At 23.5% G+C, this 14,508-nt stretch overlaps 1 protein-coding gene across 1 annotated transcript in view; it reads left to right on the top strand.

Moving 5' to 3' along the window:
- Positions 1–14,508, top strand: part of LOC117171899 (exonuclease 1) — a 40,167-nt gene that overhangs the window by 17,828 nt on the left and 7,831 nt on the right. The window contains exons 5-7 of the mRNA XM_033359548.1: positions 535–822; positions 8,389–8,593; positions 12,868–13,682. Coding sequence (XP_033215439.1) covers positions 535–822; positions 8,389–8,593; positions 12,868–13,682 — 1,308 coding nt within the window. The remainder of the gene's footprint in view (positions 1–534; positions 823–8,388; positions 8,594–12,867; positions 13,683–14,508) is intronic.

Raw genomic sequence — 14,508 nt, 5'->3', positions numbered from 1 at the left:
AAACGTACATTTTGTTGAAAATTATACTATTTGGTTAAAAATTCAACTAATTTGTTGAAAAATTGTTTCTTTTGCCTGAAAGTTGAACTATTTGTTTAAAAATTAATTTGTTTAAATTCAGCTATTTAGATAAAAGTATAATTTCTTTGTTAAAAATGATTTTTTTTTATTGAAAATTCTTCTTTTCTGGTTACAAAGTCAGTTTTCTAAAATATGCGACGTTTTAGCTTGAAAATTTAAATCTGTAGTAGAAAATCTTTTTAAAATTCATCTATTTTATTGATAATGCAATATACATCGACTATCAACCTTAGGAATTTAAAGCTTGATATTTTATTATTATTATGGTACCCACATTAATTGTATTTTAAAACATTATTCCTCTATTTTCGTGAAAGGGCACCCTATTCCTCCTGTTTTGAAATCATTTTGGGCTGTGATTTCTGATATAAACAACAAAAATAAACCTATTTTCTTTGAGAAAATTGCGATGAAAAGTCTTTTTTATTAATATCTAACTGATAAATTTTTCAGTCTCTTACGCGAATAGCCTCATATCTCAACATGAAATCTTTAGTAGTGACAAAAGAGTACAGAGATTCATTTCTACGGGCATTTGTAACATTTAAACACCAACTTGTCTACTGTCCGATAAAAAGAAAACAAGTACGACTTTATTCACCACCTCCACACGTTACGGACGAGCAATTACGACACGCCGGTGTTGAACTAGATGAGGATTTGGCCTGGCAGCTAGCTCTTGGAAATTACGATCCATTTTCGCTGAAAAAGCTTCATGACTTCGATCCTGACAATCGACCGGTAAGAGACTTTATTTCTGATTTAAAATTTTATTATTAATATTATACCATTCAGTCAAATGACTTTCGGGATTTGAGAGTCGCTGAAAAATCTTTCTAACAATCAGCCCAGGCGAAGAGCTTTACAAAGTCAGCATGTGTCCTAGATTAAAGAAAAATACGCAAACGTGTGATAATATAACAGAATTTAGGAGAATTTGAAAGAATTTAAGAATTTATTATTTTTAACAATATTTTTATTGTTCAGGTTATATCAGCGGTTGAATATACATTATTTTCTAGCTCAAATGTATTAATTTATTTCAAACAAAAAAAAAAAAGTTTTTTCTACTCTAAAAGATAACTCTTTAACAAAATACTGGAATTTTCAACAAAATAATTGAATTTTTAACATAATAGCTAAATATTCGACCTAAAAAGACAAATTACCAACGAAAAAATGTTATAGTTTATATTTTAATAAAAAAAAGAATGAAATTTATACATCAAAATAAAAGAATTTTAAAACTAAATAGACGAATTTCCAACAAATAAAGATTTTTTACTCAAAAAATAAATAAAAGTTTATCTAAATTATTGAACCTTCGAACCAGAAGACAAATTTTCTTTATAAAAATTCAATTTTTAAACAAAAAATATGACTGTTCAATCAAAAATTAATTTTACACGAAACTGATGCATTTTTACGCAAAAAAAGGAAATTTAAAACTAAAAAATGTGTATTTTTAACTAGAAATTATCAATCTTAAAAAATTGGAAAGTTCAGGGTGGCCGTTTTAATCGATGAAATAAATTCCCGGTTATTTCCCGTTTTTTTTATCGGTTCGCAAACATTTTTCACGGTTAATGAAATTTTAAAAATGGAATAATAAAGATTCAAAATTTTCCACTTGAGGTAATAAAAACTGAGCTGCAAATGATAGCACTCAAAGTGGAAATATTACATTTTGAAATTTTAAAATTGAAATTGAAAACTTTCTAATTAAAAAATGTTGTATTCAAATGCTCAATAGTTTAAGCGTACAAAATTGAAGGAAAGAACATTTTTCAATATAAGAAAATATAAATCCACGTTATCATTTTCAATGCTTTAAATTAAAAAATCATATATTTTTAAGGAATTTTAAGATAGAAACATAAAATATTGAAAAATTGGAAAAAAATTTAAACTGAACACTTCTTAAATTAAAAATTCAATTATTTCCTTTTTAAATAGTTTAAACATCATTGGAAAGCTTCAAAATTTTATTTCAAAACCTTGTTGAAAATTTCTTTACAATTTTGATGACAATTTAAACAACAATTGCAAATTGAACATTTATTATTTGTAGGTGAAATTTGAGTTATTTTAAGATATATGTAGAAGTTTTGAAAAGATTCAAACTATTAAACAGATTTTAAACAAAAAATTAGATTTTTTCAAGAATTGTGAAAGGCTTCAAAAGAAAAACATTTTCTTAAGATTTCTAGGAAAATTAAAAATAACTTTTCATTTTGAAAAATTATTTTAAGAGAATATTTAAAAAGTTTTTCAAAGATTTAAACAAAATTTTCAAAAAAGATTCTAGAAGATTTTAAGAAAACTTTCTAAAATTTGCATGATAATTTTTAATCTTTTTAAACTCCTAAATATCTCTCAAAATTACTCAAATTTTTTCTACAAATCTTCATTTGTAAATTTTACATCAAAATTTAAAATTTCCACTCACAAATTAAGCATTTTTCAAATACAAGAATTAAAATTGTAACGTTCAAAGTTTAAAGACTCTTCGAAATTTTAACGATTTCAGGTATTCTGTGTCAAACAATTCAGTTAAAGATTCTTTACTTTTCAATATTTGGTTTCACTTTACTTGTCTTAAATAAAAATTCAAACATTGCTAAATATTCAATAATTAATCTTTTTTTTTAATTAAAAATTTCAAATTGAGTGGGTTAAAAATTGAATATTTTAGACTGAAACAATATTTTGAATTTAATAAAATCCTTTAATTAATAATATATTTCACACGTTCACATTTGTTTAATGACTAAGACTTTCAAATTGAAACCGTTTATGTTTTAACGTTAAAATCTGCAAATTATTAAATTTTGAACTGGTTTAAAATCGTTTTGTCAAATCGTTTTTGTTCACTTTTTATTACTTAAAGTACAGATAAATTAAAAAAAATTCTTTATTTATTAAATAAAAATGTTTCCTATCGAAAATTTTAACACCAAAGGCTTTTATTTTTTATTTGTTCAAGTCTTTAAGAAAGCATTTCGAAATTCTTTAAATTAAAAATGTAAGCTTAGAAATAAAAATTTTGAATGGAAAATTTTTTAATTAAAAAAATTTTGAATTACGCATTGCAAGCTCAATAATAGCATAATTGAAAAAAAAACAATTCCACTAATTATTTAAAAACTGTTAAAATTGAACATGGACAGATTTTTCTTCTGCAATTTTGTAAAATTCTCGGTCAAAAAAAAAATTGCATTTTTATCCAAGAAAGACCAATTTTGTATTAAAACAGGTGAATATTTTATAAAAAACAAATTTTTTTTATAAGTTGAACTTTCATCAAGAAATTATTTCAGTTCATTTTTCAACACAAAAATATCAATTTTAAACAAAATGTAAATTTTCTACGTGTAGCTTAATTTATAACCAAACAGTTGCATTTTCATCAAAAAAAGATTTAATTTCTGTTAAGCAGGTAAACTTTAAAATAAAAAGACAAACTTTCAAAAAAAAAGAGTTGAATTTTCAACCGAAAAGTTAATGAAAAAAATGCAATTTTCTATTCATTAAAATAAATTCTGAGATTCTCATAGATTCAATTGTTTGTTACTTATTTTGCCAATTAAATATTTTATGGAAATTTGTTTGAAAAATCAATTTCGCCCAAAGTACGAGCTGAAAAAATAAAAAAAAAATACAGACATAACTCAAAATAAATTAACTTCATAAACAAATAGAAAATTATAGAAAAAAGTTTATTTAAGTACTTTTTTAATGATTTTTTAATAAACAATTGAAATTTTTACTCAGTGTTCCATCTCAAATAGAATTATTTGTTATATAACTGTGTAGTAAATATAATTAGCAACAAGAAAATGCAAGAACGGTTTTGTAATCTCAACGGTAAGTGAACAAAAACCTAATTTTCAACGTTGTGCATTTTCATGTTGTTAATTATATTTACTACATACCTCATAAAAAAATTGAATTTGAGATGGAGCACTGAGTAAAAATTGCATTTGTTTATAAGAAAATTATAAACTTTTTTCCATCGTTTTTTTTATGAAGTTCATTTATTTAGAGTTATAGCTGTACTTTTTTTCAAAAATCTTCAGCTCGTAGTTTGGGCGTAATCAATTTTTCAAAACAGAAATTCCATAAAATATTTAATTGCTAAAATTAGTAATACATAATTGAATTTTCTAAAAACTATTAAAAGGAATATTGTTGAATTGAAACTAAAGTTTTTTCTTAAATTGATTTGCGGATTAATTTTTCGCGGTTGTGACTATTAAAATTCACAATATTGTTGTTTCAGATTCAAACATTCAAAATTTTAGGACCATTTTGCTAGCACATATTTCAAAATTTCATATTAAAAGCCTTGATAGTTTTGAATTTAATCATTGTAGATGTAAATATAAAGCAATTTTGAATTGAAAAGCATACAATTGTACAATTTCAAAAAATTGAATCATATCATAGCAATAATATTGTTTTATATTCTTTATCTTCATTTTTAATTTTCAATGTAAGATAAAAAAATTGCCAGATTTTTAGTTGGAGATTCAAACAAAACAAGTCATTTCAAATTGAAAAATGGTTTATATTCGAAAATTTCTAGAATGAATAATAATATTTTTGCAGTTTTTTGCAATTAAAATTGAATTGGTTAATTTGTTGAAAGTATTATTAGCAATTTAAAAATTAATAATTTAAGAGTGATTTAAATTCACTTCAAATAATTGAAATTTTAAAGGGTTTGAGTATAAAAAAGTTTTAGTATCACAATTTTTGGCGACTAACATTTTTTTTTTAATTTGAAATGAAATTCGCATTCGTTTAAGTTTCAATTTCGGGAGTAGACTTTTTTTTCATTTTTAACGTTTCCCATTTAAAATTACTTTTTATTTCAAAATGTTTTTTTTTAGAATAATTCAAATGATTTAAATTTAAAAGTTTTGAATCTTTAATTATTGAATGCTGAACACGTTTAATAATAAATAATACAATTCCATTTCCTCTAAATTTTAAATGATCCAATATTGCAAATTTTTAATCTTAAAGTATTCCATTTTTAATGTTGTGATTGTACTATTTATGAAATTTTAATCTTAAATAATTTAATTTCATGATTTTTCAATTGAAAATAAAAGTCCTAAAAGACCCCTGGAAAAAAATATTTAGAAAATGTATGATTCTTTACCATTTTTGATTATTTTAGAAACTTCGATTTTGAAATAAAAATTATATTCTGCGTATATTATTCTATTATTTTATATATTCATCACCAGAATTTTCTTCTATAATCAAAATGTTTGAAAATCTATTTTGACATCAAAATTTTTAATTGGAATTAAAATTGGAAAATTGGAATTAAATAAATCATATCAAATTAAAAAATATTTAATTGGAAAATTTTCCAGAATGAATAATAATTCTAAAGGAAATTTTGAAGTTAAAAAAATTAAAAATTGATTTCAGAGTAAAAAAAGGGACAAATTTAAACTATCTGAAATTGATACATCAGTAATTTAACAATTCCAGTAATTTTAAAGGGTTACAATATTAGAGTTCTGAATTTTCATGTTGGACGCAAAGTGTTTCATTTTTCTCTTTCATAGGTATTAATTTTGAAATTAAAATTGAATTGGATGAATTTTCGAAAGTATAATTCAAATTTTCAAATGATTAATTTTTAAGCCTTTCAATTGATTTTTATTGTTTCGCATTTAAAATTACTATTTGTTTTGAAAGTTTTTTCCAGAATTTAAAAGTTTCTAATTTTTAATTATATAATTTTGAGCGCTTTTAATTATAAATAATACAATTTCAATTCCTTTGAATTTTAAATAATCCAATTTCAAAAATTCAAATCTTAAAATATTCATTTTTTAACTTTGTGATTGTACTATTTTCGAAATTTTAATCTGCAAACATTCAATATTATGATTCTTCAATTCAAAATAAAATTTGTAAATTTTTAGCGCTTCAACTCAGAAATTATTATTGTTTCAAAAATGTTTAAAAAATAATATTTCAAAATTGGATTACTAAGGGATTTAAAAATTATTTATATGATTCAAAGTTCATAGATTTCTCGAAAAAAAGTTTTAGGGTACTTATCGAGTTCCAAAATTAATTATAGTTCTGAAAAAATTTTGGGTTTTCGCAAAGTTCTTTAAACCGGGGGAAAGCCGGGAGACAAAATTTTTTTAAATAGTGACTAACCTGCAAGATTTGACTTAGTTGAAAATTAATGTATTTTGGTGAAAATTCGTTTTTTTTTTTCATAGAAAAATAATCCTTTTAGTTAAAAACCCAGCTTTTGTTTGAAAATGCAACTATTTGGTGAAGCATCAATCTGTATAAAATTTAACTGTATTGTTGAGAATTATTTTTATTATATACTAAAAACTAACTTTTTAAACTGAAAAATGAACTATTCACTTTTTAGTTGTAAAATTATCTTTTTCAGTCAAACTATTTTGGTGAAAAAGTTAACCATATCTTTGAAAAAAAAATTTTAATCAATTTTTTTACTCTAAATACAACTATTCCATTTTATTGTAAATCTATATGATTTGGTTGATAAAAATGTATAGAAAATTAATTTTATTGCTTGAAAATCAATCTTTTTGGTTAAAAATTCTTTTTTTGTTTATACTTAATTTCTTCAACTGAAAGTTTATCTATTCCATTATTGAATCAGTACTTCTTGTTCAGTTGAAAATTCGACTTTTTGATTAAAAATAATTCTATTTTGTTTAAAATTATCCTTTATCAGTAGAAAATTAATCGTCTTGGTTTAAAATACCATTTTTTTGGTTGAAAATTAATCATTCTTAGTTAAAAAACTAAAATTTTGCTTAAAATTTTGTATTTTTTGTTTAAAAATTAACCTGCATGGTTTAAAATTCATGTATTTTGTTGAAAATCGTGGTACAAGATTTAATAATTTTGTATGAAAATGAAACTGCTTTAGTCAAAAATTCAAGTGTTGGGTCGAAAGTGAAGATCTTTGTTAAATTTTTTGTTGAAAATGTATATTTTTTAATTGAAAAGTTAACTATTTGGTTGAAAGTTCATGTATTTTGTGGAAAATCAATCCTTTTCGGTAGAAAATAATTCTTTTTGGTTAAAAAAGTCTTTTTTTTGTTGAAAATTCAACTATTTGATTGAAAGTTAATCTACTTTTTTGAAAATCAAACAAATTTGTTCAAAAGTATCCTACTTGTTAAAAGTCTACTGCTTTCTGAAAAATCATTCTTTTTTGGTTTAAACTCAAATGTTTTTTATTTAAAATTAAAATATCTTTTTTGCAATATCAGCTATTATATTTTTACTTGGGAATTCATCTCTTTTGGTTAAAAATTAATTTTTTGGTAGAAAATTCAAGAATTTTGAGAAAAGTTATTTTTTGGTTTAAGATTCATTACTTTATTAAAAAATTCAGAACTTTTTTTTTAAAAATCATAGTTTTTTGGTTGAAAATTTGTTTTTAAATGGAAAATAAGCCTATTTCAGTCGAAGATTCATCGTTTTAGTTTGAAAATTTATCTCTGTTTCAAAATGTTCATATTTTTTGTTTGGAAAAATCTTTGTTTTTAGTGAAAATGTATTTTGGAACTGAGAATTAATTTATTACAGTTAAAGATTCATCATTTAAGTTATAAAGTTCATCTCTGTGTTTGAAAATTTAACTATTTTCTTACACATTTGCTCTTTTTTGGTTGAAAATTAATTTTTACATGGAATGTAAATTTTTTAAATAATTTTAATTCGGATTTATAAAAAGGGAATTTACAAAAACAATCCCTGTTCCATGTCAGAATACGTCAGAAATGGAAAATTCCTGGTTGCAAATCATAATTTATTTGAATTTAAAATTCTTTTTGCAAATAAAAATTTGCCAGAATTTAAAATTTCTCTCTTCCAAATTCTAGAAAAATGGAATTACTATATTCCTGAATTATAATAGAAAATTTTATCAATAGATATAATTATGACTTGGAATAGGAAATTTTCGTAAAGAAGTATAATTTATACTTAAGGACAAGGAATTTTCTTGAAGAATTATTATTTGAGCAGGAAAAGATCATTTTTGAAATGGAATAGGAATTTCGGAATATAATTTTAATTATCATTTAGAAGCAGGGAATTAAAAAAAAATCCCGGTTCCAAGTCAGCATTATAATTCTTTTACAAAATTTCTGTTACCGATTAACATGGTAATTTTAATGACCAAAAATTATCTGATAATCCAACAAAGAATTATGATTCTTTTTCAAAATTCCTGGTACCAAATCAGAAATCTTTGCAATTTTTTAAAAATGTTTTCAGAAACGCCCTCTTCGAACGAATTCTTGGACAGATAAAGAAATCGTAAAACATCCTAGCATTTGGTCGCAAAGTTTTACGAAAGAAAAAAGTACTGCCCCCAAAACGAAGAGCTCTACCCCTGTATTTCCAAATACATCAGGTCAGGTGATGACGTTAAAAACAACAATTATACAAAAGACGACTACAAGGAAACGAAATTTCGAAGGTATGAATCATTTTTTATTTTTTCCAATCTTTTTTAAATAAAATTGAAATTATTATTTTACTTGAAAAATCAACAATTTGATACAAAATTAAACTATGTCATGGACAATATACTCTTTTGTAGAAAATTCGTATTTTTTGTTTAAAATATCAACAGTTTAGTAGAGAATTAAATTATGTGATAGAAAATTTACTCTTTTTTAGAAAATTCGACTTCTTGGTTTGAAAATGCATTTGTTTAGTGGAGAATTTTATTATGTTGGTAATTTTGTTGTTGTAAATTAATTTTGTGTACCATTTTTAGTTTAAAATTCACGTATTTTGTTGAAAATTCGTCTTCTTGTGTTTAAAGTTAATATTCTTTGTGGAACATTCATCATTAATGGTGGAAGAATCATTTTTTTTCTTTGAAAATACAATTTTTTGTTCAAAATAGGACTGATTATTAAATAATTGTTCTTTGTTTTGTTTTAAAATTCAACTACTTGGTTAAAAATGCAACTTTTATTAGCTAGATTTTAATATTTTTTGTTTCAAAGTTCGACGATTTGATATCAAATGTAGAAAATGTGTCTTTTTGACTGAAAAATTGAAGAATTTGGTAGAAAATTAAACGGTTGGATTGAAAATTAAATATTTTGTAGAAAATTTGTCTTTTTGATTTTAAAATAGAACAATTTGGTATAAAATTCATGTATTTTGTTGGAAATTTATCTATTTTGTTAAGAATTCGTTTTTTTTTGGGTCACAAATTAATTTCTTTAACTATAAATTTAAATGTTCTATTTTTTTGTAGAATATCGATCTTTTTTTTAGATGAAAATTAAACTAACTTATTAAATATTGTGCACGAGAATTAAAAAATCTTTTAAAAGATTAAAATCTTTTGATAAAAATGGATTTTTGTTGGTTGAATATTCACAACTTGAATTGAAAATTTATCTCTTTGGTTGAACATGAATTTTTTAAACTAAAAATTTAACTGTTAAATTTTTGGTTACATTTTTTTTAGTTGAAAATTCGTCTTTTTCTGTAGAAATGAATATTCTTGGTTGAAAATTCAATTTTTGTTGTGAAAGATTCATTATTTTATTTGAAAATTCATCTCTTTGATTAAACATGGAATTTTGTATCTAGAAATTTAACTATTCAATTTTCATTTTACAGTTTATCTTTTTAGTTTAAAATTCATGTATTTTGTTGAAAATTAGTCCTTTTTAGTAGAAATTGATCTTTTATTTTAAAATTCATCTTTTTGGTTGAAAATTCAAGTATACCAGTTAAATATTCATAATTTTAGTTGAAAATTCATTTTTTTAGTTGAAAATAGAACTTTTGAGCCGAAAGTTAAGCTCATTTGTTAAAAATTCATCTTTTTGGTTTAAAATTCATCTATTCCAGTTGAAAATTCATCACTTTTTTTTCAAAAACTAAAAATTTTAATATTTAATTTTGGTTGAAAAATTATCTTTATCAGTTGAAAACTCGTATTTTTGTGAAAAATTAGTCTTCTTTGTTGGAAATTAATCTTCTTCTTGAAAATTCAATTATTCTAGTTACAAATTCATAATTTTTATATGAAAATGAATCCCTTTGGTTGAACATTATTTTTTTAACTGAAGATATTCAAGTTTTGTTTAAAATTTGATCTTTTTTAGATGAAAATTTGTCTTTTTTGTTGAAAATTCATTTTCTTATCTAAAAATGTAACTATTTAATTTTTTGTGGAAAATTAATTTTTTCAAGTTAAAAATTAAACTATTTCGTTGAGAATTTATCTTTTTAGTTGCAATTTTTAATATTTCGTTCAAAATTCATGTCTTTTTTTTTAATTTTTTTTTTAGAAAATTAGTGTTTTTGTTTGAAAATTAATGTTCCTGTTCTAAAATTTATCTTTATAGTTGAAAATTTTAGAATTCTAGTTAAATTTTAGTCATTTTAGGTGAAAATTCATCTTTTTAGTAAAAAATTAAACTAATTTGCTGAAAGTTAAACTCTTTTGTTAAAAATTCGTCACTTCGGTTATAAAATTTGATTTTTTTACTTAAAACTAATTTTTTTTTAAGAAAAATGTAACTATTTCAGTTGAATATTTCATCATTTTAGTTAAAAATGAATTTTTTTTTCTTGAAAATGCATTTTTTCGGTTGTTTGAAAATTTATTTTTTATCTGAAAATGTAACTATTCAATTGTTCATGGGAGATTAATTTTTTCAAGTTAAAAATTAAACTATTTCCTTGAGAATTTATCTTTTCAGTTGTAATTTTAAACTGCTTTGTTAAAAACTCATCACTTTGGTTATAAAATTTGATTTTTTTTTACTAAAAATTATTTTTTTTTTAAAGAAAAATGTAACTATTCCATTTGAATATTTCATCATTTTAGTTTAAAATTAATTTTTTTTAGTTGAAAATTAATTTTTGTAACTAAAAATTTAAATATTTAATTTTTGTTGAAAAATGACCTTTATTAGTTAAAAACTTGTGTTTTTGTGAGAAATTAGTCTTCTTGGTTGAAAATTAATCTTCTTGATGAAAATTCAATTATTCTAGTTAGCAATATATCATTTTTATTTGAAAAATTTTTGCTGAAAATTCATTTTCTTCTCGGAAAATGTAACTATTCAATTTTTCGTGGGAAATTAATTTTTTCTAGTTAAAAATTAAACTATTTGGTTGAGAATTTATCTTTTTAGTTGTAATTTTAAATATTCTGTTAAAAATTCATGTATTGTTTTGAAAAGCGTATTTTTTATAGAAAATTAGTCGTTTTGCTTGAAACCAATGTTCATGTTCTAAAATTCATCTTATAGTTGAAAATTTAAGAATTACAGTTAAATGTTAGTCATTTTAGTTGAAAATTCACCTTTTTAATTAATAATAAAACTAATTTATGAAAGTTAAGCTCTTTTGTTAAAAATTCAACACTTTGGTTTTAAAATTTGATTTTTTTGCTTAAAATTAATTTTTCTTAAAGGAAAATGTAACTATTCCAGTTGAATATTTCATCATTTTCATTTAAAGATTAATTGTTTAAACTAAAAATTTAACTGTTAAATTTTTGGTTAAGAAATTAGCTGTATTAGTTAAAAAGTCGTGTTTTTGGATGAAATCAGTCGTCTTGGTTAAAATTGAATCTTTTTGTTGAAAACTTATGTTATTGGTTTAAAATTCAATTTTTGTTTAACATTTCATCTTTTTTTTTGAAAATTCATATTTTTTAATAAAAAGTAATCGTCTTTATTAAAAATTATCTTTTTGGATAAAAATTTAACTATTTCAGTAAATAATTGATCGTTTTAGTTGAAAAAACCTTTTCTGTTTAAAATTAAATTACTGCAGTTGAAGATTCATAATTTTAGTTTAAATTCATCACTTTTTTTGAAAATTGGTCTTTTTTAGTTGGAAAATCAACTATTTCGTTGAAAATTGATGTATTTTGTTGAAAAATCGTCATTTTTAAAGAAATTTTATGCTTTTTGTTTGAAAATAAAGCTAATTTCCTGAAAATTAAGTGTTTTGTTAAAGATGCATCTATTCTAGTTGAAAATTCAGAATTTTAGTTGAAAATTCATCACTTTGCTTAAAATTTGTTTTGTTGGTGGGAAATTATATATTTTGTTCATCTGAAACTCTAAACTATTTCATGTTTGGTTAGAAACAGATTTTTTTATTTCAAAAGTCAACTATTTCGATAAAAACAGATCTTTTTCAGTTGAAAATTAAATTATTTGATTGAGAATTCAAGTATCTTGTTGAAACATTTTTTTTTTTCAGTGGAAAATAAATAATTTTTTAGTTGAAAATGGTGTTAAAGATTCATCTATCTTTTCTTAAATGCAATATTTTGACGTGAAAAGTTAGTCATTTGAAGGAGTTTAAATTTAATATAGTACCCACATTAATTTCACCTAAAAATGCACGGAATTTTAAGTATAAGGAGATAAAATAAAAAATTGAATTATTTAAATTTATGGACTTTATGAGACAAATTCAAGAAATTATGATGGATGTTTTTAGTACTTTTCAAATTAATGTTAATATTAAATTAAACATATTTATTGAATTCCTGTAAACTGAAAAACAAAATTTAATAAAAAGCTCGTCAAACTATATACATATTTCTAGTCGATTGTTTAAAAAAATGCGAAATATTTGAATGAAACTTCAAAAACTATGAAAAATGATACCCGGAATTGCTAGGGATTTTTTTTCCAGAATTAGAGTAGTATATATATATTTTTTTTTCGCTAAAAATTGAATAAATCATTCTAGAATTTGAAGAAGAGGAGGATATGTTGGCAATATATGGTTCTGTACCGAAAAAAATCGAATCTGCTGAATTAAAATCGCCATCAAAAACGAAACCCGAAGACAAAGACGAAGAGGATAAATCCAAGTCTCCCGTAATAAGTCGACGAATAAGAAATCCGTTTGTGAAAGGGGCGGATGGTGTTTCCCCGAGTCTCCTAACGAGAACCAGAAGAAGAACGCGACTCAACGTGTTCACGCCAACCGTAATCGACAATACAGTGGTTGCTCAAAGCAAATTTTTCAGTTCCGCGTCTTCCACGTCAGAGGGGACGGACAGCGAGTCGAAATCCAGCGAATTTAAAAGCATAACTGACGATAGTTCGACTGAAGAAGCGAAAGTTAAGGGAAAAGAAAATCTAGATGTGAATCTGCCATCGGCAACGAGAGAAGACACAGAGAAAGAATATTTTGAAGAGGTTGAGGAGAAATCACCTAATTCGAAGGAGGATGAAATTTCCGCCGATTTTCCGGAAGGAAGTGGTTCCGCTGATATAATGGATACAAGTATTGGCCTTTCGAGTGTTCATATTCACTCGCAATCCGAGTCACAAGGGGACAAGTCGCCGGGAAATTCGGAAATGTCGGAAAATATTGAGTCTATGGCTACACAAGAATTATTGAATGATATGGATACTAGAAGTTCTAGTCCTGACTCGGAGTTGGAGTATTCTGTTGATAGTAGCAGCATCGATCATGTTAGGCCCAGTTTGTTCAAATGGGAAAACACGAAGAGATTGGAAGTTAAGAGGTTGGAGTCTTCGAACAAATCTAAATTGGTGTGTATTTCAAAGTTTATACTCATTCCTCTATTCAACTCTTTTTTTTTTTTTAAACCGGGAAATGACAGTGATTTTATTTTTTGACCGGGAATATTACAAAATTTTTAGAATAAAAATTTTGTTCAACTTTGATGTCAACCATTTTTAAATAATTTCCTAAATTGCGATTCTTATAAATTATTATATCATTCAGTTTAGAATGCTTAATTTGAAAATCTTTTACTTAAAAAATTTTCCATTTCAGATTTTTAATTGTTAAACATATGTTTTAATTTAAAGAATTTTAAAATGCAGTTTTAAAGGTTAAAAAAATGAGAAATTAGAAGATTTTGTGATAAAAAACAGGATAGCCGCCGGATCGGGAAACCGGGCATTTTACGAATTTTTAGAAGAAAAATCTGCCCAAGTTCGATTTTAACAGTTTTTAAAATAATTAAAGTGCAGTTTTGACGATTTAAACAATTAGAAATTAAAAGCATTTGAAGCTGAAAGTTTTTGATGAAAAACTTTTTATTTTTTAATATAAATTTTCATGATTTATCAAGAATATATATTTATAATTCAGAGTTTCGGGTATTCCTTTATATTATTTTTTTATATTAAGCTTAATAAATAAATTTATTAGTATATTCAAAGTGACCGCTGGACCGGGAAATGACAGTGAATTTCTTTTTTACGAGGGTAGTTCAATAAGTCCTTAGAATGAAGTATAAAAACAATATTTTTTGGGTAATTTTTTTTTTATTTTTCAACATAATCTCCTTGGAGCTCTATACACTTGGTCAATCGCTTTTCAAGTTTTTTTAATCCTTCAGAAAAGTGC

The sequence above is a fragment of the Belonocnema kinseyi genome, chromosome 4, assembly GCF_010883055.1.
Source record: "Belonocnema kinseyi isolate 2016_QV_RU_SX_M_011 chromosome 4, B_treatae_v1, whole genome shotgun sequence".
NCBI classification, from domain to species: domain Eukaryota; kingdom Metazoa; phylum Arthropoda; class Insecta; order Hymenoptera; family Cynipidae; genus Belonocnema; species Belonocnema kinseyi.
The sequence above is the reverse complement of the archived record's forward strand: the minus strand, read 5'-3'. Positions and strand labels throughout refer to the sequence as shown.